General features: G+C 46.2%; 2 protein-coding genes across 2 annotated transcripts; both read left to right on the forward strand.

Annotated features, from left to right (window-relative positions):
* Positions 1–1584: 1584 nt before the first annotated feature.
* Positions 1585–14318, forward strand: smarca4a (SWI/SNF related BAF chromatin remodeling complex subunit ATPase 4a; the record flags this gene model as incomplete). Its single annotated transcript, XM_079232950.1, has 33 exons — positions 1585–1806; positions 1965–2097; positions 3243–3683; positions 3894–3992; positions 4090–4345; positions 4574–4700; positions 4861–5034; positions 5329–5502; positions 5640–5830; positions 5946–5967; positions 6060–6190; positions 6377–6440; positions 6538–6716; positions 6873–7020; positions 7104–7267; positions 7387–7453; positions 7568–7678; positions 7766–8008; positions 8141–8254; positions 8385–8492; positions 8620–8706; positions 8798–8844; positions 8954–9120; positions 9223–9386; positions 10043–10309; positions 10704–10781; positions 10873–11091; positions 11224–11483; positions 11679–11787; positions 12021–12122; positions 12235–12367; positions 12482–12621; positions 13390–14318. 33 exons carry the CDS (start codon positions 1585–1587, stop codon positions 13420–13422), a joined length of 4974 nt encoding a protein of 1657 aa, XP_079089076.1. The 3' UTR covers positions 13423–14318.
* A 5444-nt stretch (positions 14319–19762) lies between these two features.
* Positions 19763–27732, forward strand: ldlra (low density lipoprotein receptor a; the record flags this gene model as incomplete). The annotated part of the gene is made up of 18 exons (XM_079233533.1): positions 19763–19823; positions 22576–22701; positions 22796–22918; positions 23075–23455; positions 23546–23668; positions 23764–23886; positions 24019–24138; positions 24404–24529; positions 24828–24999; positions 25086–25313; positions 25432–25550; positions 25650–25789; positions 25898–26039; positions 26562–26699; positions 26813–27034; positions 27215–27298; positions 27388–27551; positions 27676–27732. The coding sequence occupies 18 exons, from the start codon at positions 19763–19765 to the stop codon at positions 27730–27732; spliced, it is 2649 nt and encodes an 882-aa protein (XP_079089659.1).
* Between the last annotated feature and the right edge of the window lie 165 nt (positions 27733–27897).

The raw sequence follows: 27897 nt of genomic DNA on the forward strand, positions 1-27897 counted from the left end.
GAGAAAGCAGAGACCGACATTACAGCACCAGCTTGCCGAGGCGCGACAGTGTGCAATGAATGAAAAATGTTTTTTTGGGGAAATGTGCTTTAGAGCGGCGCACCGTGCCAAGGGTACGGGTGGCGCGTTGGATCAATCGGCCCCGGAGACGAAGGGGATGCGCTCACCTTTCGCACCGGCGTCGCATCTTTGAGAAACCTCTCGGAAAAAAACAACACGTCTTTTTGTGTGTACACCTAATTGGCCTGCGCGAGCGTGGCCGGCTAGGCTAACCCGACTAGCTCGCTAGCATGCTAGTCGCCGCCAGCAGCTTATGTTGTGGTATCAATACGGGCTTTTACCGAGCTAGCAAGCGGGCTAGCTCGGTAAAAGAGGCTGTTGGTCTTTTGTCGCTTTTCACCGACACGTTAGCGTCGTTTCCCCGGCGGAGAACCGGGGAACTGGTGGTACCAGACGTGAAACGGGAGGTTAGGACGACGGGTATATTGTTTGCGAACGGTGTAAAGCGAACTGTTTAAACCCGGCTAGGCCTGGCTAACGCGAGTAAAGCTGCCCGTGCTAATATTAGCTTATTCCTAACGTTATTATTTAATACAGTGTGTGTGTGTTGTTTTTTTTGTAAACATAAACATTGTAACAACCGGGACGCGGCAAAGTTTTTACTTTGAAAAACTGCTCGCTGGGTGACTTCCAGTTGCCGCCTGTCTGGGTCAGCGTGTGAACAGAGTCGTCTCTTCTTCTTCTTATTGTTGTTGTTGGACCCATAAAGTGACAGTTTCAATGACCCCTTGGCCATCACCTGTGTGTGTGTGTGTGTGTGTGTATGAAGCTCATAATGTGTGTGTGTGTGTGTGTGTGTGTGTGTGGATACAAGTCTCTAGTCCCCGGACTTGTTGCTCTAAAGTCAGATATCAGTGGAGCGAGTGATCATCTCCCATTCAGCAGCTCACCATCTGTCACAACCTGACTTCTCAAAGGGTTCAAGATTGGACTTATTTGAAAGGACAGTGTATCCCCACAACGTCATATAAACAGTTTCACTGTGACTAGTTTTTAAATTATTATTATAATTTTTTTGTGCAGATCTGCATGTTGTGTGTGGTATACAGCCGACCAAACAATGCATCATGAACAACACAACATCAGCATCACCTTTTCTCCACAAAAAGAATGATTTAACACACACTGTGATCCCCAGAGCTTCCAACTGTCTTGTACCATTGTTAATCAGACTTTAGTTAGTGTAACTGTAAATTTGAATAAGAGACGTCATGTTTGAGTTTTTCATTTGAGCTCACCGTGTTGTGTGAGCCGGACCTCAGCAGGTCAGGTCTGGTGAGTCTGTGCTTCAAGGGAAATAAAATAAAGCTCCCATCAGAGGATGTATTATCTGCTCAAAGTTGATTGTGTAGCTCAGTTTACTCCATAATTTGGACTTGAACAACTACTGCGGTGTATAAAAAAACAACAGATCTTGTGTGTGTCCAGTCACAGGTGGATTCTGGACACCGCCCTAATCCCTGTCGTCTTCTCTCCTCACAGGGGTACTTTCTGCTGACACACATTCCCAGGTTCCCCTGAGAGATGTCCACTCCTGACCCCCCGATGGGAGGGACACCTCGCCCGGGACCTTCCCCAGGCCCAGGGCCATCTCCGGGCAGCATGATGGGCCCGAGCCCCGGTCCCTCACCCGGCTCAGCCCACAGCATGATGGGGCCCAGTCCAGGACCTCCTGGATCTGGACACCCGCACCCTCCACAAGGACCCTCAGGATATCCTCAGGACAACATGCACCAGATGCACAAAGTAAAAAGCAGTTTAATTATGTGTTTCCTCTTTGGTGGAAAATAGTTAAATTCTGTAATGTTTTATATTATTCTTAGTAAAAACAACCTATTCACTACAATATAGCATTCAAAGTAAATGTTCCAATATCTCATAAAAATACGTTTCTTTTTGATCAGCCCATGGAAGCCATGCATGAGAAGGGGATGCCCGATGACCCCCGCTATGCTCAGATGAAGGGCATGAGCATGAGACCAGGCGGCCACAGCGGGATGGGACCCCCTCCGAGCCCAATGGACCAACACTCCCAAGGTAACATCGCACAACATTGCGTGGCGCCTGAGTCTGAAGTCGTACAGAGACGAAACATGAGGAAGTACATTCTCCTGTGAATATCTTTGATATCTTTGGAGTCTGCATGCCTCGTGAGAGTTGCTAGTTTGAGTCCTCAAATTAACTGAGCTGTCAACACACAGCGGTTGGAGAAATATATGACATTTTGTCCCTGAAAAAGCTCCACACAGTCAGAGTGTGTGTGTGTGTGTGTGTGTGTGTGTGTGTGTGTGTGTGTGAGAGAACCCATCCAGCCAGTTTCTCTTCTTGTGCTGCTGCTGCTACTCATTTGGCAGCATGAGCAGACAGCAGAAGGGGCGGGGCTGAGGGGCTTCCCCTTTCAGACAACAACAAAGGCGGCTGCGTCTACAAAAACCACACAGCCAGTAAGCAGAAGAGGATAGCGAGTATGAGACACAAGAGCACTTATGTGAACTAATAATAGTGTGTTTTGCTATGGAGATGGTTCTCTGTTTAAGTGTGTTCTGTTCAGTTGTCCTGGGCAGTCTTGAATGAATGAAATGGCATGTTACTCGTAGTTAGTATTTTAATTGTTATTATGGTCAAGTTGTTGACGTGTGTTGACGCTTCCGAACCCGATTTTCATAACGGAGTTGTGTTCGGAATTGCGCACGAACGAAATTAGTACATACTCAAACCGTATGTGATGCATACTGCCTGACTAAATTCATGAAGTATTCCATTAGCAGCACACTGAAGTAAACTCAAGTGGTACGTCTTCTGTGTCAGTGATCACGCCGTTACCGGTCCGAGCCACCACGAGTGAAAATTGGTCAACATTACCTCTTCTCTTCAATGTCATAATTACCGGTATCAAATTAAGATTATTAGTGTTTTTTACAGTGCATTATACATGTTTTACCTTCGTAGCTGTACCTCCCCGACATTCCTAATTATTTAACCAGTTAATTGTTTAAACCGTCTTCCTGGCCATTGGACAGTCTGAGGAGCTGCATTGCATTTTGTGGCGGTTGTGTATGTCCAGTAGGCTCACGTCTTATACTCAGAAATTCTTGCTCATCTAGTATAAATCCACATGCTAAGTCTAACGCAGCAATGAATAATTTGGCATACCCATCATGCATCTGTTCTGTGTTCCGCAGGATATCCCTCTCCATTGGGAGGCTCGGAGCACGCGCCCAGCCCTGTCCCAGCCAACGGCCCTCCCTCGGGCCCCATGATGCCCGGAGGTCCCCCCGGGGCTGGTCCTATGGAGCCCAGCGGAGACCCCAACCAGGGAATGGGTCAACCTAACCGCGGGGTCCCTCAGGGTCCAGGTGGACCCAGCATCGCAGGCGGTGGACCCGGCGGTCCAGGTGGGCCCGCGCCTTTCAACCAGAACCAGTTGCACCAACTCAGGGCTCAGATCATGGCCTACAAGATGCTGGCACGCAGTCAGCCCTTACCGGACCACCTGCAGATGGCCGTGCAGGGGAAGAGGCCCATGCCAGGGATGCAGCAGCCGCCGATGCCCAACATGCCGCCCTCCACGGGGCCTGGTGTTGTTCCGGGACCCGCTCAGGCCAACTACAACCGACCACACGGTGAGTTCAGTTTGGGGCCCACAGGAAGCCGGTTTAGTGTGTTTTTGGAACGTGCCTCTTGACAAAACTATATCCAAGCTTTGAACAAAGAAAGCAGAATATCAGAAGGCTCAGCAGAGACACCTGGTGGCTGAAAATGAATTTATTATTTATTAGCTTTCAGAATATTTACAAATTACCCAAGAAATACAACTGTTTTTCTTGTTTTAGGCATGGTAGGTCCTAATATGGTGCCTCCTGGACCTGCAGGAATTCCCCCTGGTATGCAAGGCCCGCCTACCAACGGACCCCCTAAATCATGGCCTGAAGGTAAACTTAGTCTTTCGGCTCAACTCAGTCATCGCATTGCGTGTGTACATGAACACGCAGCAGCACTGACCTCTCCCGACTCCCCTCTCTCCTCCAGGACCAATGGTGAATGCCGCTGCCCCCTCCAACCCTCCACAGAAGCTGCTTCCGCCGCAGCCCACTGGCAGACCGTCGCCCGCTCCTCCCTCTGTTCCCCCCGCCGCCTCCCCCGTGATGCCCCTTCAGACACAGTCCCCTGGACAGCCCGCCCAGCCACCTCCCATGATGCTTCACCAGAAGCAGAACCGCATAACTCCCATCCAAAAGCCCCGTGGGCTCGACCCGGTGGAGATCCTCCAGGAGAGAGAGTACAGGTGAGGACACAACTTAGCAGTATTGAAGTGTGCACTGTATATATATCTTTCTGAAATATTAGAAAGCACACTGTCCTCTTCCCTTATTTGCATGTTTCTAACCTGCTATTTACACGTATCAAACAACCCCTACAATCAAAAACCCTAAAAAAAAATACATTTAAATGCCATAATTCACATAATTCTTTATTGAAATGTGAAATATTTTTGTATTTATGTATTCTTCAGGTTACAGTCTCGTATTGCTCACCGTATCCAAGAGCTGGAGAACCTGCCTGGCTCTCTAGCCGGTGACCTGCGCACCAAGGCCACCATCGAGCTCAAGGCCCTGCGGTTGCTTAACTTCCAGAGACAGGTAGCCAAGAAGTTCTCCTTCAGGAAACGCTTCAAGTACAGACAACTATCGCACATATTGAACCTCCGCTTATTTAACCGGCCTATAAAATCCGGTCAGTCCTTGTTTTCCCACTTGGAGGAGATGTTAATCAGTATTTCCCCCATGTGTGTGCCCACAGCTGCGTCAGGAGGTGGTGGTCTGCATGCGTCGCGACACCGCTCTGGAAACTGCCCTCAACGCCAAGGCCTACAAGCGCAGCAAACGGCAGTCGCTGCGCGAAGCTCGCATCACCGAGAAGCTTGAGAAGCAGCAGAAGATTGAACAGGAAAGGAAACGTCGCCAGAAACACCAGGTACGCCTGACTTCTGTGGGCGGAGCCATTTAAAGGCTAGAGGGGTTCATTTGTCCAGTTTTTATCCAATTAAGCGTCCTGTTTTTGGTGCATGTTTTTTTTGGGAAAGCAAAAAAAACATGCAAAAAAAACGTAACCGATTTACTCAAGACAGGAAAAAACGTCATATTATTTCTCAACGGAGCAAAAAGTGAAAACGGAAGTTTAAAGAGGGGGGAACAAAGAATAAATTCACATTATTTCTAGAATAATATAACAGCTGTGGGGTTTTTTGTGTGTCCCTTCTGTCGACAGGAATACCTCAATAGCATCCTGCAGCACGCCAAGGATTTCAAGGAGTACCACCGCTCCATCACCGCGAAGCTCCAGAAGGCCACCAAAGCCATCGCCACCTACCATGCCAACACCGAGCGCGAGCAGAAGAAGGAGAACGAGCGCATTGAAAAAGAGAGGATGCGGAGGCTGATGGTGAGACTCAAATCCGTTTTTTTATTTTAGCCTCGAACACTTTCAGGAATGTAACAGATGTAGTTGTTTTGTTAGCGGGTGCGTACGTTATTGGCCCATTAGCGAGCAATCGAGCATCCGTGTGAACCCTCTCCCAGGCTGAAGATGAAGAAGGCTACCGTAAACTTATCGACCAGAAGAAAGACAAGCGCCTGGCCTACCTGCTGCAGCAGACGGACGAGTACGTGGCCAACCTCACCGACCTGGTCCGCGCCCACAAAGCCGTGCAGGCTCTCAAAGATAAGAAGAAGAAGAAGAAAAAGAAGGTAAGTGATGAGAGCAGGCAGCCGTGCGTTTAATGCATTCATATATATATATATATATATATATATATATATATATATATATATATTTCACTCACAATTCTTTTTTTCTTCCAAGAAGCCAGCAACTCTGGATGGTAGCGCTCTTGGACCTGATGGAGAGGTGAGGAACTCGTCTACTTGAATAAAATGTCCTTTATAATCTTAAAGATCTACCTTTTTTATTTACTCCAGCATTTTTTTTCTTCCCCCCAGCCTTTAGATGAGACCAGTCAAATGAGCGACCTGCCAGTGAAGGTCATCCACTTGGAAAGTGGGAAAATCCTGACCGGGATGGACGCACCAAAGGCTGGCCAGCTGGAGGCCTGGCTGGAAATGAACCCAGGGTCAGTATCTATTCACCGTTTGTTGAATTCGGATGCAGACGCTCCGGAACAAATGGTTAAAGTTGCGACTCGTATCAAACCGAGCGCGACACGGATCGGCAGCAACGCCACATTTTTTCCGAACTCGGAAGACATCAAACCGTAGTTGTTTTTAACCCGGTCAAAAACACTCTGTTCCTCTCCCAGGTATGAAATAGCGCCGCGCTCTGACAGCGAAGGAAGCGGTTCAGAAGAAGATGACGAGGAGGAGGTGCGTGCCTCGGAGATCTCTACATCAATGCAAATGGTCACTTTGGGATTTCTTGCAAACAGTTTTCTGATCTCCCTTCTCTTTTTTCTTTGGTCAGGATGAAGAAGAGGAGCAACCTCATTCGTCTGCAACTCTACTAGCAGCAGCAGCCGCCGCCGCCGCAGCAGCAGCCGCCGCTACAGCCGCTGCTGCAGCCGCAGCTGAAGCAGCTGAGGAGGAGAGGAAGAAGAAGATGAATACCAGCTCGGAGGAAGTGGATGTCATGCACATCATCGAGTAAGATGGAACCACTGAGATTTGGGTGTTATTAAATCTTTTAAGTCTATACTAAGACATATTGAAGGCATTTATACGTTGACTTATAGTTTCCTTATAAAATCTTTTTGTCATTTGCCCAATCCCAAATCTAATTTTCCCATCTTCTTCCACCAGAAACGCCAAGCAGGATGTCGATGACGAGTACGGCAGTGCGAGTTTCAACCGAGGCCTGCAGTCCTACTACGCTGTGGCCCACGCCGTCACCGAGACGGTGGAGAAACAGTCCACGCTGCTGATCAACGGGCAGCTCAAGCAATACCAGGTACGCCGCCCAGACACAGCCGCGGCGAGGGGAGCGCCCCGTTCAATGAGCCGAAAGCTAACGTTGACCCCGTTCCTGCACAGGTCAAAGGTTTGGAGTGGCTGGTGTCGCTTTACAACAACAACTTGAACGGCATCCTGGCAGATGAGATGGGTCTGGGCAAAACAATCCAGACCATCGCCCTCATCACTTACCTCATGGAGAACAAGCGCCTCAACGGGCCCTTCCTCATCATTGTACCTCTCTCGTAAGCCCGACGCACTCTCCTCATCTTTAATCTAAAGAAACACAAGAAGCGTTTATAGAGAAGGTGCTCGAGTTGTGGTGTCCTTGGGTTCAACTTTTTCTGCTTCTTTTTGTTTTCAGAACTCTATCAAACTGGGTCTACGAGTTTGATAAGTGGGCCCCATCTGTCGTGAAAATCTCCTACAAGGTCAGTGACGACAAGAGTGTGAAAGCCGTGGTCAATTGCACGTTCAATGATTAGAATTTTTGTATGCGGTTGTGTCGTCGAACATAACTGGAAAGCAATTTCGTTAACCTTCAGGGGTCTCCAGCTGCTCGTCGCTCATTCGTTCCCATCCTGCGCAGCGGCAAGTTCAACGTGCTGCTCACCACGTACGAGTACATTATCAAAGACAAGCAAGTGCTAGCAAAGGTAAGGGAGCGGCCTCGGATTTAGCGCCTAGTCGCTCAAGGATAAAAAAAACAATTCTCTCTCCAACTCCTATATTTCGTCCCAAAGCTTCGCTGGAAGTACATGATCGTGGACGAGGGCCATCGCATGAAGAACCACCACTGTAAGCTGACCCAGGTCCTGAACACTCACTACTTGGCCCCGCGCCGCGTGCTGCTCACCGGCACGCCGCTGCAGAACAAGCTGCCCGAGCTCTGGGCCCTGCTCAACTTCCTGCTGCCCACCATCTTCAAGAGCTGCACCACATTCGAGCAGTGGTTCAACGCCCCCTTCGCCATGACCGGAGAGAAGGTGAGTCGCGGCCCGGTCGGGTGTATTGTTCATGTTTCACAGAGGCCGTGTTTTCATGTAGACCTCCATATAACAAAGAGCTACAGTTAAACTATTATTATTTGTAATATGATTTATTTGTCCCACCTCCAGGTTGACCTGAATGAAGAAGAGACCATCCTGATCATTCGACGTTTACACAAGGTCCTCCGGCCGTTCCTGCTGCGCCGACTCAAGAAAGAAGTCGAGGCTCAGCTCCCCGAGAAGGTCAGCGAGTTCGCTCTCCTTGAGACGACATTTAATTCCTCCATGAATATGATAATCATTTTGTGCATTTTTTTTTATAATAATTAATATAGAATATTTTTTTCTTTTTCACTTTGTCGTTGGTTTATAGGTGGAGTACGTGATTAAATGCGACATGTCAGCCCTGCAGAGGGTTTTGTACAGACACATGCAGGCCAAGGGTGTGTTACTCACAGATGGGTCAGAAAAGGACAAAAAGGTAAGAAGACAATGGTTTTTGTGTGTTTTTTTTTTTTTCATCAATGAAAACCTCATTCATAGACATCTTAAAGTATGGAAACTAAAAAAAATTATTTTTCTTTTCGTCCCCCTTCTACATTTTCTAGGGTAAAGGTGGGACGAAGACCCTGATGAACACTATCATGCAACTGAGAAAGATCTGCAACCACCCCTACATGTTCCAGCACATCGAGGTACGGGACAGACTCTCCACCTCGATGCACAAGAGGAGTAGACGGCTGCAGGTGGAATGAAAGTGACCGTTTTGTGTTTGTGTTTTTACAGGAGTCTTTCTCCGAGCATCTCGGCCACACTGGTGGAGTCGTGAGCGGGTACGTGAAGCTTGGACCCGTGTGCATTTGTACTACGCCTGCGCGGGTGATTCCATGTTACACACTGGTTGCATTCGACCTGCTCATATTTTTCCCTCTGCCCGTCCAGCGCTGAACTGTACCGCTCCTCTGGGAAGTTTGAACTGCTGGACCGCATCCTGCCCAAGCTGAGGGCCACCGACCACAAAGTGCTGCTCTTCTGTCAAATGACCACACTCATGACCATCATGGAGGACTACTTCGCCTTCCGCGGCTTCAAGCACCTGCGTCTGGACGGTGAGACCCCGCCCCCCCTTGCACTGTCACCAAATCATATTAATTATCAATTGAGACTCACTTCCTGTACCCCTCTTTACAATCTGTTTCCTCCTCCCACAGGAACCACCAAGGCAGAGGACCGCGGCATGCTGCTGAAGACGTTCAATGACCCGGCCTCGGACTACTTTGTGTTCCTGCTCAGCACCAGGGCCGGAGGCCTGGGCCTCAACCTGCAGTCTGCCGACACCGTCATCATCTACGACAGCGACTGGAACCCACATCAGGTACGCGGATGCAAATATATCTTGGTTTTTATTCTTTAATTTTTTTTTTTTTTTTTTTTGCTAAGCCATGATATTAATGTATATTTTCATATTTTTTGCTAAAATTACATCTGATTAATTACTCTCACTTAAATTCAAGTTGTTTTCATTAATTATTTTATATTTATAAATTTAGTTTGATTTATTTATGTATTTTTATTCATTCATTATTGACTGACTTGAATGTGAAATTCAGGTTCACCAGAAGGTCATTTCTTGCGCACTTGTACCGTAATTCCTAGTTTAATATAGTCAAACATAATTTGACCGTCTACTGCGAAGTGGAGGCTGGCGTCTTCCATTACATTTCAAACTCGACACGCAGGAGCTCGTTTAGGTGCTTCACTTCTTTGCGCCATCGCCTCTTGATACAAAAACACATGTATTACTACATCCCCGGTAGGACAAGCCTGCAATGCATCCAGTATATTCAATATATATATATATACTTACTTAATCAACAACACTATAGTGGACGCTGTTTGTCGGATCTATACGATTTAATACTGTGTGTAAAACTAACAACGGTCTTGATATGTTTTCCTGTTTGTTCGGTGGTTGTTGTTGTTTTTTATCGTTCCACCTGACCTAATCAACATGTTGGGTACCCGCTACAGGACCTGCAAGCCCAGGACCGAGCCCACCGCATCGGTCAGATGAACGAGGTGCGCGTGCTGCGCCTCTGCACCGTCAACAGCGTGGAGGAGAAGATCCTGGCGGCGGCCAAGTACAAGCTGAACGTGGATCAGAAGGTCATCCAGGCCGGCATGTTCGACCAGAAGTCGTCCGGCTGCGAGCGCCGGGCCTTCCTGCAGGCCATCCTGGAGCACGAGGAGCAGGACGAGGTCGGGGCTCAAGAGGGCAGCCGTGCCAGGGCGCAGTGGGTGGGTAGACATCTGATCCTGTTGCATCATTGCCCACATCTGCATGGGTGGCGCTCTACCGCCATTTTCTTCTTTTGTATTTCTCTCTCCTCCTGTCTCTTTTCTTTAGTTCCCTCTTTTTTCTTAGGATTTGTGAGATTTCATCTTTTCGCTGCTATTTTTCCTGTAACCAAACTTTTTCTCCTTTTTTCTTTTTTTTTTTTTTTTTTTTTTTACTTCATTTTAATATTCAAATGTAGTACTCATGATAACTCTGTCAAATATTCTGTGCTATTTACACTGCTACATATTGTTAAAAAGTAATATGCATTATTTCCTTTTTTCAGTGAGTCATTAGTGGCTCTGAGGTGCCACAGAAATCTGCCGTTGTTCACACGTCTTTCTTTGTCCGCAGGAGGAAGACGAAGTGCCCGATGATGAAACTGTCAATCAGATGATAGCCAGAAGTGAAGAGGAGTTTGAACTGTTCATGGTTAAGCTCACTTCCTTATCCATTTTTAAATAATTTTTAATTAAATTATCTGAATCCACTAATTCTCTTTGTTTTTGTTTATTCATTCCAGCGCATGGATCTAGACAGACGCCGCGAGGAGGCCCGCAACCCGAAGAGGAAACCCCGCCTGATGGAGGAGGACGATATGCCCAGCTGGATTTTGAAAGACGACGCTGAGGTCGAGAGGCTAACTTGCGAAGAAGAGGAGGAGAAGCTGTTTGGCAGAGGATCCCGCCACCGTAAGGAGGTGGACTACAGCGACTCGCTCACTGAGAAACAGTGGCTCAAGGTGAGACGTCGTCGCCTTCTAGTTCTGAGGAGATGCAGCGACATCGCGTCTTGAATTAAGTGAATTAACATATATGAAATTTTGACCTGATTTTAATTTGTTTTGCTGCATGGTAATTCCTCCTCCCCGCAGGCCATAGAGGAGGGAAATCTCGAGGACATCGAAGAGGAAGTGCGCCACAAAAAGACGACCAGAAAGCGCAAGAGGGACCGTGACCACGACGGGCCGGCCACGCCCAGCTCCAGCAGCGGCCGCGGGCGGGACAAGGACGACGATGTGAAGAAGGCAAAGAAGCGCGGGCGCCCGCCTGCAGAGAAGCTCTCCCCCAACCCGATGTCCCTCACGAAGAAGATGAAGAAGATCGTCGACGCCGTCATCAAATATAAGGACGGGTGAGGACAGTAGCGTGTATCTTCAGGCCATGCAAGCTAACGCGTGAGAGATTAGCTCGCTGAAGCTACTTAAGAATTGTCAGTATTAATATTGATGTAATCTGAAGAAAAGAAGCTTTATTTGTTAAGTGTTAGTTTTAGAGTCAGCATTGATTAGCGGTGATGCATACTAAGAAACCTGCTGCCGTCTCTCAGCAGTAACGGGCGACAGCTGAGCGAAGTCTTCATCCAGCTGCCGTCTCGCAAGGAGCTGCCCGAGTACTACGAGCTCATCCGCAAGCCAGTGGACTTCAGAAAGATCAAGGTGAGGATAAAGATCCCTCTGTTCTGGAATGTTAAAGGGGTAGTTCAGATGTTTTTAAAGTGGGCGGGGAAGCAAAGAAATGTCCTGCTGTTGCTATTTTTTTCTTTTGACAAAGACATAAGTTGTACCTACGACAAAACATCCGGACTACCCCTTTATGATTTTGACAGTTGTTCCTCTGTGTTGTGTGAACTGACTGACCGCTGCCTTCCTTTGTCCCCTCCCGCCGCCAGGAGAGGATCAGGAGCCACAAGTACCGCAGCCTGAACGACCTGGAGAAGGACGTGATGCTGCTCTGTCAAAATGCCCAGACTTTCAACCTGGAGGGGTCTCTGGTGAGTTCAGCCACAAGCAGCTCACGCTTTGGATATATTTGAGTAAATTAAACATCTGCAGAACGTCTTCGTCAAAATAAGTACTTGATAATCTCTTCTTGAAACCTTTCAGATATATGAGGACTCCATTGTGCTGCAGTCCGTCTTCACCAGCGTGAGGCAGAAGATTGAGAAGGAGGACGAAAGCGAAGGAGAGGAAAGTGAGGAAGAGGAGGACGACCTCGACGAAGGCTCCGAGTCTGAACGTGAGCATCAGGAAACAGAAGTGTTCCACACTGAACACCGTAGCGTTGGCGTGTTAGCGGCTGAGGCACATTGAGCGTCGACCGTGTTTGTGATCTCTTTTCCCGTCCCGTCAGCTCGTTCAGTGAAGGTGAAGATCAAGCTGAGCCGGAAAGAAAAGGGGGATCGAAGCGGGAAAGGACAGCGACGGAGGGGCCGGGGGGCCCGGGCTAAACCGGTGGTGAGCGACGATGACAGCGAGGAGGAACAGGAAGAGGTGAGACGAGAAGCACAAGAACAAACATCCCACTGAGGGGCTTTACTCTGAATGTAATCCGGGTTCATACGGTCATGGAAGTTTAAAATGGTTATTTCCAGGCCTGGAAATGTCCTTGGGGTAAAAAAATAGAATCCCAAAAGTTTAGGGAAAGTCATGAAAATGTGTTCATGATGTTCATTTAAGCTGAGTTTGAAATGATGAATATGCTTTTTTTTAAAAAGACGCTCAAAATATAAGCGGGCATACGCTCTATCTATGAATGTTTATTCTTTTAATCAAACTATTGTCTCATTCATTTGTGTCTCTTAAGGTTTACTGTATGCTTTGTATTCTCATTGTTAGTTTAAATACTACATTTTCTCACTTTCATGTTTACACCGAGATTTCACAAAATGTTTGGTCATGAAAATCCATTGGTCAAAATGTGCATGAACCCTGTGTAATGCTGATGATACATAGTAATAATGTAAAGATGCTCCCTTTTGCCTTTTTTGTTTAATGCTGTAAATATAGACTTTTATGTAAGTCGGCACTCAGTGTTGAGTACAGCTATTTTGTATTGCATCCAGCTTCAATAGCGAGGAGTTTCTGCTTCTCCTTCTTATTTTGTCAGATTTAAGAAGATATTTGGAGTCATTAATTTGGCCTTTGGGAAATTGCTTTTAAAAAAACATTAATATTCTTACACTTTATTGACCAGAAAATTTTATTTTAACATTTGCTCCCCTGTACTTCTGCCAGATAACAAATGTCCAATCTTTTTAGGAGCATTCGGCCAGTGGCAGCGAGGAGGACTGAAGTGAACCACTCCGACTGGACCAACGGCCCACTGAGCCCCTTGACTGGACTTTATATATTTTACTTAGATACAGCAGGGAGACAGTCGGTGGAAGAGGCTTAGTTTTACTAGATGAGCTGATTTTTAGTGAGACGATTGTATTCTCATTAAAGTATACCATTAATTGAAAAACCAATTAAAAATACAAAAAAGACGAAAATATGAAAGCTATGAACCATTCACTTCCATATTTAAACCATTTTCCCTGTATGAATAGTATTGTCTCTTTGCCTTTTTTTGTTTTCTCCTGTAAGTGGAAAATTGACAGAGCCTGAATTATAGACTGATCGTGGGCCATAAAGACAGCTAACTGTTTTGTTTTTTTTAAGTGGTATTCATTTTGTCGTCTTTTCCTTTAAGACAAAGCGTACATGTGAACCAGGAGTCACTGCGTTCCCTGAAGTCCCTTATTTTTGAATGCATGTCGTGCGTGTCTGTGGAAAAGCACCTGGGTGTGTCTTCGCTATTATCTCTGTGTTTAATTTAAGACTACAAGCGGGATCACGGTGCATCCCACCCTGCAGCCCCTCCCTCTCAGGTTGTGTATGTAAAGGGGGAGGAAGGGATAGGACCATTTTCTCGTGTCGGTGTCACTGGATTCCAAAAAGTACAATAAAGGCATCTCATAAATAAGCTGCTCTCTGCTTTTGTTGGTCAAAAGAACTAAGAAAATGCACCCAGACCCCGTTACATGCACTTCACTCACCACAGCTGTCCACTAGATGGCCTGCTGAGGACATGGAACTGCTCACAGGCTGGTTTACATCGGCTACCATCATGTTCTCAGTCATTATGTTTCAGGTAGTAGTAAATAGTTTTCAGTGAAGTCCTGTTTATTACTGGTGTCTGTTTTATTTCTTTTAGTTTGGGCTTTAATGGAGACCAACCTTTTCTTTGTCTATCTACACTGTATATATGAATCCCCCACAGCTCCATTAAACAAAGTAAACCCTACATCTTGAGTGTGCTCTAAATGTGTCCATTTGCAATGATTATTTAATAAAAATAACTAACTAGGTTTTTATACTGTGACTATGACATGTTGCAGGGTAAATTGGTGCACAATATTACCTTTATAAAAGTGGTTCTTGTTAATTTTGACATAAACCTGAATTGTCATAAGTTTTGATTTGGTCAAGTTTTTATCGAGACTACTAGTCGGGGGCTACTTGTTTCAGCCGTCAATCCATCTCTATTTGAACAGGGCACCTATTCGCTAACTTTTAATGCTAGTTTAGTGAACTATTTCAACCATTTATGCAATATTGTCACTAAATTAACTGTATCAACCTATTAGCAAATTAGTGTGGAGACCTAAACATTACTTTTAGCTAACGTTATCTCCCCCATATGTCCATTAGCTTCTTTTAGCTAACGTTATCTCCATCATTTGTCCATTAGCTTCTTTTAGCTAACGTTATCTCCATCATTTGTCCATTAGCTTCTTTTAGCTAACGTTATCTCCATCATTTGTCCATTAGCTTCTTTTAGCCAATTATTTTAACTGTTAATCCATCACTTTTAGCTCACTATTTCTGCTGTTATTAGTAATCATTTTTCTATAAATATTCTGCTATTATTACTATATATATAATATTTTTTTTTTTTTTGCTATATTAGTATATTTTTTGTCTATAAGGACAGAGGATGTTGTATGCTGGTGATTGCCCTCTGAGGCACAGATATTGGGTGGTACAAATAACTAAAATGTTATTATTTTAACCATTTAGCCATTAGCTTATTTTAGCTAGCTATTTGAACTATTCCATTTCGCTGACTGTTTCAACCGTTTATCTGTTTCACAATGTTTCAACTTTTTAAGATTTAATGGTATATAGATTTCAAACAACTGATATGTAAGTGAATGAAAAACAAATTCTTTACACACTTTTTTGGGGGAGATTGCACAACTCCAAAATATTTACACATACTCTGAACAACAATTGCAGAAGTACAGCGGAACTGCATCCCCAGGGGCGACTTCACTCCTGCCTCGCTCACAGGTCTGTTTCAGCACCTGAATAAACACAAGGGTTTATATCTGCTGTGATTTTGCTGTGTGGGTGACTTCCCCGGCCTTGGCTGAGTTTTAGAGGAACAGTTGTCCCAGCATGACCCCCCCAGCAGACTCATTTTTCTATGTGAATATGTGTTTAGACAGTTGTGGCTGTCATTAAGCCAAGATTCATTGAATCATGAATATCCTCTAGATTTGTTCATATTGCCTACCTAAAGACGAGGAGGCTTGTGTGTTGCGGGATATCTTTGCTGAATCTGGAATAAACCTGACTTGTCGCTCTGAAAAAGGACTAAAAGAAACAAAGACAAGAGGCTTTTCAACAACTTTCCCCTCATGGCCTTTTGTGGTTCCATCCCCTTTCATCACGGTGTCAGTCTTATCTTTGTTTCCAGGGCCAAGGTGATGAAGCCGACCTCGCGGGGCCACTCCCTCCCTGTCCACGGGCCACAATGACGGCAGGGCCAAGCAGGAATGTGTCCCCCCGGCTGGCAGGTGGCATTTCCAGGGGATGATTGATCGCTGAACACACAGAAAGTTATGTCTGATATATCAAATTTCAGCTCCCAAAATCACTTTTTTTTGTGATTTGATTCTACCGTAGGAACAAAACTCTCACCGGACAGACGCCCCCCCCCTCCCTCTCCTCCCACCCCGGCTATTCCCGGAGCAGAAGCCAAAAAACATGCTCAACTTGCAGCTGGAAGAACCTGATTTGGCCTTTAGGGAAAAAAAAAAAAAAGAAAAGCAGTTGCAGCCAACACACTGTTTATTTTGTCAGGAGGAGCGGTGAATGTGAAAAGAGCCGCACACTGGAAGAACCAGAAACTGTTTACAGAGGCTGAGGGGAGGAGGTTGAGACTGAACTATGAGAGGGAAAGAGGAACTTTACCTCACACGCACTCTTGTTTCTCTATCCAGGGATGCATCGGGAGTTTCTACCTCGATCTTCTTTCATTCTGGGTTTAAAAGAGCAGAGGTGTGTGTGTGTGTGTGTGTGTGTGTGTGTGTGTGTTTTGGGACAACAAACAGAGAAACATCTCATTTGGGAGAAGTTGGAGGTAACCTCCAGGACACAGTTTTAGCAGAGGCCTAAAAATTCCTTGTCACTTCTTATTAACTTGCAGCCCGACGTGCTGCACAGTGAGCTAGAGGCGGAGCGGGGGGGGGGGGCGCCATTGGACCAAACAACTGAAAGCACTTCATGCATCACACACAGGTATTCATCATGCAGCACGGCCCCGTCCCTATCAGGGTTTTTTTTATTGGATCATCATTGTTGAGCAGTAGCTACATGCGGAGGCTCAGAGCTAATATTGCATCTTATTTTATGAATCATAAATGATCACATGTGTTGTTTGTTATAGACGTCAGATGAGTGTAGCACAGTAAAAGTTAGTGTTTCTCTCCATTGAAGAGTAAAGTATACCATACACTGGAAAGTACTCCAGTGTATGGTATACTTTACACTTTAATGGGGGGAAACACTAACTCCTTTCCACCACTGGGAAACATTGTACATTGTACCCCACTATTTTATTTGACACAAAAAACACAAAGATATAATACATTGTTGTGGTCCCCTGTCTCACAAAATGTCATGAAATTTCATTTCTCAAAACACTCACCATTTCTGGTAATTCCACCAAAGAGACATTTCCCCTTTAAATCTGTCAGATGGTCTCATTTAAATACCTGTTCAAGGAGCAAAAGTACAAATATCTAATATTTGTGTTGCAGAACTTTGTTTTTTTTCTCTGCGATTTTTTTAATCTCTCATGATGCCTCCTTGGAACCCCTTTGAAGGGCCCCTGGACCCCTACAGCGGGAACCACTGGCCCTACCTGACTGGATATGAAGTGGTTAAAACCAGCTCCGCTCCCGACCGCTCACACCTTCATGTCAGTCTTGACAATCAAATAATGTCACATCTCCTCACTGACGTCACAAGGGGACATTTTTTTTCTGCAGAAGGAGCACTTTTGCATGTGATACTTCCAAGAACACATGACAACATTTGAAGCATCTGGGGTACTTGATCTGGATCTGCGTATCACTTTACTCTCTGTTTCTTCCCTCTGGCTGCCCCATCTTGAATGGCGGCCTCCCTCGGCCTTGGTCCTTGAATCCCATTAGTAGCCTCTGTAGATCTTCAGCTCTCACGGTGGAGGAAGATGCAACACATATACCAACGTGTGTCTTTCACACTTTAATAGTTTCTGTGCACATTGGAGCAGCACTCAAGGTCACGCATGACAAACTGACTTGAATGTATAACCCTTCCTGAGATAGTGACGGGGTCAACACACTGTGCAATATTTCCCAATAAGTGCTTACTTTTCTTGTCATTATTGTTGTTGTTACTGCTGTTGTTGTTGTTTTAAACCAGCGTTGACTGTCCAGCGCCTCTTCCATTTTTTCCTCAAAAGAAAGATCAGGATTATTATTGATCTTTTCCCTATATACAAACTATATGGCTCGTAGAGGCGTATTGCTGAACTATATGACGCTCTCTGTTCTTGGGTCAAGGCTGTTTGTACTTTATCTGCTCCTCTGATGTAAATTTCATCATAAACTATTTTATGGACCCGGGCAGAGTTTGAGACTTTGAACCTGAAATAACATGTTTTTTTTTAATATATATATCTATTTTTACGAGAGGTCACCAACCTGAATTCCGGAAGTGGTGATATGGAGATAAAAGCGTCCCTAATGGCTTTATGGACTGTTGTTAATATTGTATGAGAAAGTTTCACCCACCGGTACAACTTTTATTTCTTAGTAGATTAAAAGAAAAAAAGATAAGAATAAGTAAATTATCTCTTTTCCCTACAACAACATGGCTGGGGCAACAACAGCCCTGTATGAACTGTGCCACCGCTTGTTTGCTATTATTTAGATATTGAACAGTAGGCCCGCTGCCAGTCTTACAGATTGTCACAGGACACATCTGGGGACAACGCTTGGACTTCAAACCGGTGGATTGGGAACATCTTATTTACTTGCGAGGGGGATGTTTTTTAATTATTTTTCTAGAAAAACTGAATTCTTTTGGGGACAAAAAGAAAATGCTTGTTTGAGAAAAAGTGATTGTGTTTTCAGAAACGAGTCATAATATTATGAGAAACAAATCTCTTATATTATGGGAATTAACTCAGAGTATTATGAGTTTATAATTGTTATTATTATTAGTTATTTGTAATTATTATTATTATTATTATTAAAACCCATTTTTATAGAATTGCTTTTAAGTGATGTCGTCCTTTTATGTCCTTTTATGATCTATTGTGCAATCCTTTTGTTCCCCTGGTTTTGTTTGTATATTTTATTTATTTGTTTGTTCTCTATTGCATTTGCTCTTTTTGGTTATTTGTTTGGTTTTGTTTGTATATTTTATTTATTTGTTTGTTTTCTATTCCATTTACTCTAATTGGTTATTTGTTTGGTTTTGTTGTATTCATTGCCTTAATGGTATGGTCCTTTTTAGTTTACTGGTATTTAAAACCTTGTTTTTAAAGGTGCTATATAAATAAAGTTATTATTATTATTATCATTATTATTACTATTACTATAATTTATTTTCTCTTCCTTTACTCACACAATCTGTCATTGCTGCTCCTGATAACAGAGTACTTTCCCTCTGCTCCTCCAGACCTTTAGTAATGCAGGTCTCATTGATGTAACTCATCTATACATCCCCCATTTAAAAGCTGAAATAACATGACTTTTATAGTCCACTAATCTCTTTCTTTTCTTCCTCATAATAGTTCGACTTTGTTCTCAAAATCACAGATTATCCCCCTCCTTCCCTGATCTTGACCTTTATTGACCCCTGAAGTCTCCTAAATCCCTGGCCACGCCCCTCTGTACGTACAGCGGTGAGGTCGTCTCGCTTTCGGGGAATGAAGCTTACGTAACGTCTCCATCCATGTGCGCGCGCCTCCCTGAAGGGGTTAATTAAACTCGCATAGTAAATTGGAAAGCTCCGCCCCCCAATTGTTGGGTCTGTTGGCCTCAGGAATCACACCACTCCGGACCCCGCCCCCTGCACCCCACTCCCGCGGCCCCGCCCCCCGCTGGACACATTTTAATGGGCCTGAAGTTGTTGTCAAACAGAACAGTGTAGCCGACCCTCCAGCGGGAGCGTCTCTGATTACAGCCGCTCGACGAGAGCCTCCACCTGCGCCTCCAGCAGCAGCCTCACCGGTGACAGGTCGCCAGTAACTCCCAGCAGAGCAGCCAGCGGGCCTCCAGTGTGCACGCGACTTCCAGAGCCTGAAAACATGGGGCGGCCGTGGCACGCGCTACTGTTGTTGCTTCTCCTCTGCGCCCTTGTGCAGACAAGTAAGTCCACGTTTTTAGCACGCGCATTTTTAGCTGTGATATTTGTTTGGAGGGGACTTGGCCTTCGCCTGAAACACGTGTAGAAAATGTTTTTGTATATATTTAAATGTGTGTATATATATTCTGCGCTCCATCTTTATGTTTGATAGACGTATAAATGTTATAAATAAGGTTCTGGAGCAGGTATTTAGTCAAAGTGTGTTTTTAAATTGCCCACTCCTGATATCACCAGATGCAGGTGATTGGGGGGGGCAGGGCGCAATTAGTCCCAGAATGTAGGTCAAATCTCTAACGTGAATGTTTCACCCTACCTCGGCCTGTAGTTTCCCATCATTTAAAATCCTCTATCCATAAGTCATCATGCATCTTTTATTTAAATGTGTTACAGTGTCTTTTTTCTCGTCCACGCTTTTTGAATGGAGCTGCTTTTTCTTTTTTTCTTTTTTTGCCTTTTCATTCAGTGGCGCTCAACTCTTAGCAGGTTCCGCAGCCAATGAGGTTCGAGCAGTGTGAATAGTGTGTGTGTGTCAAGCAGGGTTTCTGAAAAGCCGGTTTCTTGGAAGCTGTCTCTTCACAATGTGGGAATTGGCGCCACTTGCATTTTTAAAAGAATGCATCATGGGAATATTATTATTTTTTTTAAACTAGCATTATTCTTCCCACATGATGCAATGTCCAGCGTGTTTGCAGGCGGCTTTCTCTCCGCCATTGTGCTTCACCTGAAACGCCCTACATGGTTTAAACCGAATGGGAAGCCCTCCAACTCATCCTCCAGTGGAAACATTGTCTTCGGCCAGCATTCCTCCACTTTTGGTTGCACACACACACCAACGGGAAGTCACCGACCTGTTCCCCGTGTGTGTGTGTGTGCTGGGAAAATGGTGAGGCATGTTGGAACTGGTTGGTTGTCACCCCATGCATTACCACCAGTCATGAGTTGAAACGTGTCCTGTCCCCCATGTTGGGAAATGGCTGTCCTCCTTTTTTTTTTTTTTTTTTTTTTGGCTGAGGGACTTTATTTGAGGAAATAAATTACGCAATCAATAACGCTGCCATTTGGTCCGGGTTGTCTCTCTCAGACAAACCTCCTCTTAGCACTTTAAGTAAACGACCACCGTGAACTTGGGTTTGGGTTACGTGTCGTTTTGGGGGATATGGGAGCCAGTCTATGAAGTAAAAAGCTCCACCGTTCAGGGAAAAGGAGCTCAGAGTTAAACCCAAGTGTTTTCTACTGTTCTAACCACAAGGATCTCCCTGTGACGAGACCAGGTCTGTCAATATGACGCTGATGATAATCTTTATGGCAAACCTGTTTACATGGAGCCATAAAGACATGAATGGCTTAACAGCCAGTAGTTGATTTACTCTACAACCACTAATGCGAGCGTCTGCGGTCATTTGGAGTCATAAAATAAATACTACAACGTTTCCTCCGCGCTGCAGGAGAAGAATAAAACCTCTCCTTGTTTTAAATAAAGCATAGGACCCATGGCACCAGGAAGCTGTTATGATTTACTATGCTGGCAGCCATTCATGATTTATTGTCTGACAGGGCACTAACTTATGAAAATGTAAATACGTACACATAAATGTTTAATTTTGAGTTCAAACGAAAAAAAAAAATTCCACTGACTGTATGATGGCTGCTAAATGTCTATCTGCTGGTCCACACCACCCTCTGCCCTAATTCAGAAACAGTTGGCCATATGGGAGTTTGGATCTCTCTCCCCCCTCCCCTGGGGCCAGAGGGCTGGAATGAACCCTAGTGCCTTTTCCATGAAGTGCTGTCTCTCCGATGTACAGTCTAATTGCTCCTTCTGGTTCAGTGGCTTCATACCATTCCATAAAAGATGGGGGTTGGGAGGGCGACTGTCTTCAGGGTTCAAACTCACCCCAAAGGAGGTGTTCTCTTACCAGCTGCCTGGAAGATGAGATTTCTGCCTTATCAACAGCATCCTGATGAATGCAGGCTTACAAACAGAAAGTGTCCCCGTTTGACTTTCAGTTTAACCATTCAACAAGTACCAACAGGCACCTGTGTGTTTGGTTGTGTGTGTAATGCCAGAGTATAGACCTCCCAGCGCTTTTGTCACCTGGCAGCAAGTTTATCACAGTCGTTGGCGTTGCTGAAGACGTTTCCTCTCCCGTATACTGTAATGTAACACCTGTGGGGCGAGGTTGTATCCCCTCTGAAAAAGAAACACGACTGTTTTGAGTCACGCTCGTGTCCCTTTGGCCCACACTGAAAAACCTTTAGCTGGATTTCCTTGAAACTCCCCCAATAAAGATAGTAAAAACCCTTTCACAGGAAAAAAGGGGAAGAAACCTGAGGGAGAGCAACAGAGGAGGCTCTCTCTCTCTCCGGATGGACAGAAGCAATAGATGTCATGTGGCCAGAATGAATAACGTTACAGCACATTCAATGAATGTGACAGAAATTATTCATATGAGTAGTAGGCATGGTCCATGATCCAGATAGCCACGATCCATGAAGCAGAAGGAGGTAGAGGAGGGGCATCCCAGGGGCAGTGGGAGGAGAAAGCAAGGCCATGGCAGCTGGCAGGCCTGGTTCCAGGCCGGTTCCATCAGCAGGGCCATGGGGGAGGGTCCTCCCCCTGGTTCCAGGCAGCCACGAATCCATGGAAAAAGAAAGTAGAGTTAGTAATATTGTCTCCCTGTCTTGGCCCCTGACAGGCGATATCTAAAACAATGGCCCTTTTAGCTGAGCTGTGTTTACATCTGTCTGTTGTAGATGCATGGGCAACGTGTGGACCCAAGCAGTTCCAGTGTGGGAACGGGAAATGCATCACGGCCAGATGGGCGTGTGACGGGACAGACGACTGCGGCGACGGCACCGATGAACTTCCCGCCACCTGCAGTGAGTACCGCGTACTGCTTTGCGTACCCGTCAGTCCCTCAGTGGGACGATTGCGTAATCCTCAGTTAACGTTTTCCGCCTATGTCACTTCCAGTGGCCAAAACGTGTCGGCCGACAGAGTTCAGCTGCGCGGATCGCCTGAACCACTGCATACCGAGATCCTGGCGCTGTGATGGAAAAGCTGACTGTGAGAATGGAGCTGATGAAGAGCGCTGTGGTAAGCCGAGTTAACCGCGGGCTGTCTTTCTGCTTCCTTAATTACATGTGATTTATCTTCTAGAAGCCACAGCTTCCCTCCCATCATTTTACATCCCCTTCCTTCCTGCGCTGAAGGGATTTTCTCACGCCCATGTCATGTGTCTTCTTCTCTCAGCGCCGAAGCAGTGCACGGACACCGAGTTCCGCTGCGGGAATGGCCAGTGCGTGTCGTCCTCCTTCGTGTGCGACGAGGAGGCGGACTGCGACGACGGGAGCGACGAGACCTCCTGCCCGCCCGCCACCTGCAGCGCTACGGCCTTCCGGTGCAACAGCGGCGTGTGCGTCCCCCGCCTGTGGGCCTGCGACGGCGACGGCGACTGCGCCGACGGCTCCGACGAGTGGCCCCAGAACTGCGGCACGACGGCGTCCAAATCCGCTCCCGCCCATCAGTGCTCCGCCCTGGAGTTCCGCTGCATCAGCGGGGAATGCATCCACAGCAGCTGGAAGTGCGACGGGTCGGCCGACTGCCTCGATCAGTCAGACGAAGCCAACTGTGGTAAGCGTTGCGGCTTCGTCTGCGCTTTTTTTTTTTTTTTTTTTTGAGTCGCCGCCTCTTGTGCTCACATGTCAACCTTTCGCTCCCCAGTATCTTCCACCTGCCGCCCCGATGAGTTTGAATGCGGCGACGGCACTTGCATCCACGGCAGCCTCCAGTGCAACCAACAGGACGACTGCCGGGACACGAGCGACGAATCGGGCTGCGTCAACGGTGCCGATCTCCTCCCTCACCCCTTCTGATCCGGCAGCCAAATGCAAAACCTCTCGTCTGTGTGGTCTGTAACTGAATCTTTTGTTTTTCCACAGCGACCCACTGTGAGGGCCCGAGCAGGTTCAAGTGCCGCAGTGGGGAATGCATAACCATGGAGAAGGTGTGTGACAAGCTGCGTGACTGCAGGGATTGGTCAGATGAGCCTCTTAGGGATTGTGGTGAGTAGAGGCCTCTCCTCCATAAACGTGTGGTTAATGACTACTTTTATGTATTTAATTGGAGTGTATGCAGACTCAAAAGAATGGTGTTTTTTTTTTTTTTTTTTTTTTTTTCTTGTTTCTCCCCTATAGACTCCAACGAGTGCCTGTACAAAAATGGCGGCTGCTCTCATACTTGCAATGACCTGAAGATCGGCTATGAGTGCCTGTGTCCCTTTGGGTATCGTCTGGTTGAGAAAAAGCGCTGTGAAGGTAACACCCTGTCAAACTAATTAGAAAATAGTCCTACTGTTGTATGGTTTATGTTCTCTCTCTCATTTGAGACACTTTGGTTTGATTTAAAAAAAACGATGTTGCAATCCGGTTACTCTTGCGCAACCCTTTTCAATGTCCCCCGCCTGTGCTGCCAGATCAAAAGGGATGCCGTAATTCTTACGGACCCAATGACTCACCATCCTGTTAAACTGTCATGCGTCAGATGTTTCATCGTTATTTTACCCCTCTTCTTGAAATCCAGATATCAACGAGTGTGACAACCCGGACACCTGCAGCCAGATCTGCATCAACCAGGTCGGCAGTTACAAGTGCCAGTGCCAGGAGGGCTACCAAGTCGACCCAGCAACCAAAGCCTGCAAAGCCATCGGTGAATATGAGCTCAGTGTTCTTTCACCAGTGTCTGTTGCATGAATTGGTAACATTTAAATGTTCAAAGATGGTGAATAGCCTTACGTACATGAAGACCTTCAATTTAACTCGTACGTTAAACATATGCTCCTCGTGTGGATTGTTCTCACTGTAGCAGAATGAATTCAAAACGATGAAACAAGATGATTTACTTTGAATAGTGTTGGCTGGCTATCAGTTGTTAGTTTAAGACATTTAAAAAAACATTCCCATGAAATTCTTACTAAATAAATCACCCTCCCACTCTGATTTTGTAGGTACCATAGCCTACCTTTACTTCACCAACCGCCATGAAGTCAGAAGGATGACTTTGGACAAAAGTGAGTACACCAGAGTGATCCCCCGCCTGAAGAACGTCGTGGCTCTCGACATGAACATGGTCACCAAAGAGATCTACTGGTCGGACATCTCCCAGAAGAAGATCTACAGGTGAGCAAGAGACTCCAGAGTGAAAGTAGCGTTTCTGTGTCCTCGGCCCCGGCTTGACGCCAGCTCTTTCTTCGCGCTCATTCCAGAGCGTCGGCGGACTCGCCCGACGACCCCGCTAATCACCGCGTGGTGGTCGGCGGCGACATTGAGGCTCCCGAGGGCATCGCTTTCGACTGGATCCACGGAAACCTGTACTGGACCGACAGCGTCCTCAGCACCATCTCCGTGGTAGCTGCCGACAGCGGCCGCCGCAAGACTCTCTTCCACCAAGACTTATCCAAACCTCGTGCGATTGTGCTCGACCCCAACAGCAAGTGAGTCGCCAATAGCACGAAGAAAAAGCGCAGTCATGCCGAAATCCTTCCTTGACGCAGTGTACAGACTAAATGTCTGTGTTTTGGTTTAATTTGCAACATATCTATGTCCTCCCAGCTTCATGTACTGGACTGACTGGGGGACTCCCGCTAAGATTGAGAAGGCGGGTCTTAACGCCGTGGACCGCAGCGCTCTGGTCTCTGACAACATTGAGTGGCCTAATGGAATAACCCTCGGTAAACCCTCTGGTTGCAAGTTGTTTTTACTTGTTCACATGGATGCCAGTGGTCTAACCAGTTGATCCCCCCCCCCCCCCCGCCTGCTTCCTCCTCCAGACCTGTTGAACCAGCGGCTCTACTGGGTGGACTCTAAGCTGCACACCCTCTCCAGTATCGACACGCAGGGCGGTGGTCGACGCACCCTCATCATCGACGAACACAATCTGGCCCACCCGCTGAGCCTCACTGTGTTTGAGGTAGGGTCACACACACCCACACCCGGAGCAGAGTGTTCTCTCCACTGCCATGCTGTCTTCATAGTCTCTTAAAATGCTCAAGCTTTGTTTGTTTTTCATTTCTTCTAGGAGAGTGTGTTCTGGACAGACGTCAGTAACAATGCCATCTTCAGTGCAAACAGGCTGACTGGTAGTGACATCACGCCAGTGGTCGAGCACCTAGCATCCCCAGATGACGTCATTATCTACCATAACCTCAAACAACCCGCTGGTAAGAGACACCACTGCCCCGCACTGTTCAGAAATGTGTTCACGTAAAAGATCATTACTGAATATTAAGTTCCTCCCTGACCACAGCTGCATAACATTAGTGTAACACCTGCAGCAATGTTTATTATTCATTCACTAATATTATTAATTAGATGGCGTATTACATGCTTAGGCCACTCTAACCCCCAGGCCTCAGCATTTTGTTACGGGGGGGGGGGGGGAAAGGAAAAAAAAAACATTATGACAGGCTATTTTTGTAGTGGGTTTGTTGAGAACCTGTACTCTAATCCTCCTTAATTGCATTGGTTTGGGTTCCAGTGTAAATGTGTGTGTGTGTCCAAACCATAATGGTCACTATAGACTGTAATAATATCAGATTAAGTAGGGAATAGTTGAACGTTTTGTGAAATAGGCTTATTTTCCAAATGTCTAACTATTGCTTTAGTTTCATAACTGCTGCTAAGGGCTTCATAACATGTAAAGCGCTTTGATTTCAAGTCAAATGTCCTCTTTTCCACTGCAGGAAGAGATTGGTGCCTGTTATCCAGGTGTGAGTTCTTGTGCCTGGCAGCGCCTGAAGTGGGCAGACATCCCCCTAAATACACCTGTGTCTGTGCAGATGGCATGATGCTAGCCAGGGATATGAGGACATGTGTACCTGGTATGAAACGACAAATATTGATAAGACAGGGACAAAATCATAATTTCAGTTATTTACATTAAACATTTTCATGCGTCCGAGCACTCCTTTTTCTGACTGTTTTTGTTCACCAGCTGTGCCAACGCCTGCAGCGCCCGTGCTGCCTCAAGGTCCAGACACAGTCTACCCTCCTCGGCCACGAATGCCGTCCAGCCCCACACCTGATCCCCGGGTCCGCACCACCACCGTGCCCATCGTCACCAGAACCAAGCCTCTTGTAAGGAACACCGCGTCACCCCAGCCGGCGAACCCTGAAATGCCAAAGACCACAACAGGGGCTCCAGTCACCTCTCCAGGCAAGGACCATAATGCTGTTTTTTTTGTTTTTAATGCATTTTAAATGGTTTAGGTGAAATTGTGTAGACTGTTTACATTATTGTTGCATTTGCCATAGTTTGTTTGAGTGCATTGTCCTCACACAATGTGTGCAGGCTCCGTGTATCATTAACTCCTCTTTGGTGTTTACTTTCCCTCAGATTTCAGACATGGGTTCGCTGCAGCTACACCCGACACCGCCGCCTCCTCCTCCCTGATGGTGGTGTATATTGTGATACCTCTGGGTGAGTTGCTTTGGGCAGCTGCTGCCTCAGTTGCCTACGAACAGCGTGGAGCATCGTGTCTCACCTCTCTCTCCATCTGCCTCCTGTAGCGATCCTCTGCCTGGTGGCTGTTGGTGGCGTGGTGCTGTGGAGGACCTACAGGCAGAAGAACACCAACACCATTCACTTCGAAAACCCCGTCTATCAGAAAACCACCGAGGACCAAGTGCACATTTGGAGGAGCCAAAGCCCTGACGGTTACTCCTACCCAAAAGTGAGTCCAGGCTCACACTCTACAGTTCAGACTGTTTGCATTTAGCACATGTTGTTGTAATCGGTACACACAGGCTACAGCATTGGGTTACGTCTGAACTCCTCTTTATCTGCTGTCCTTTCAGAAGCAAGCTGTAAGCTTGGATGAAGAGGCAGACAATCCAGCCTTCACAGAAAACTGAAATGTCGGAGTGGAAAGAAGAGCCTCAACGATAAGCTACTTTGGATGTCCTTTTTGTATTTTCTTTACCTCACACAGCACAAGGTTATGGAAGTCAAAGCCAGGGTCGGGACCACTATATCCTCAGGCGGCAAGCGCTCTGCAGTGAAAAGAAAATGGGGTGAAA

This window comes from Taurulus bubalis (assembly GCF_910589615.1).
Source record: "Taurulus bubalis genome assembly, chromosome: 17".
NCBI classification, from domain to species: Eukaryota; Metazoa; Chordata; class Actinopteri; order Perciformes; family Cottidae; genus Taurulus; species Taurulus bubalis.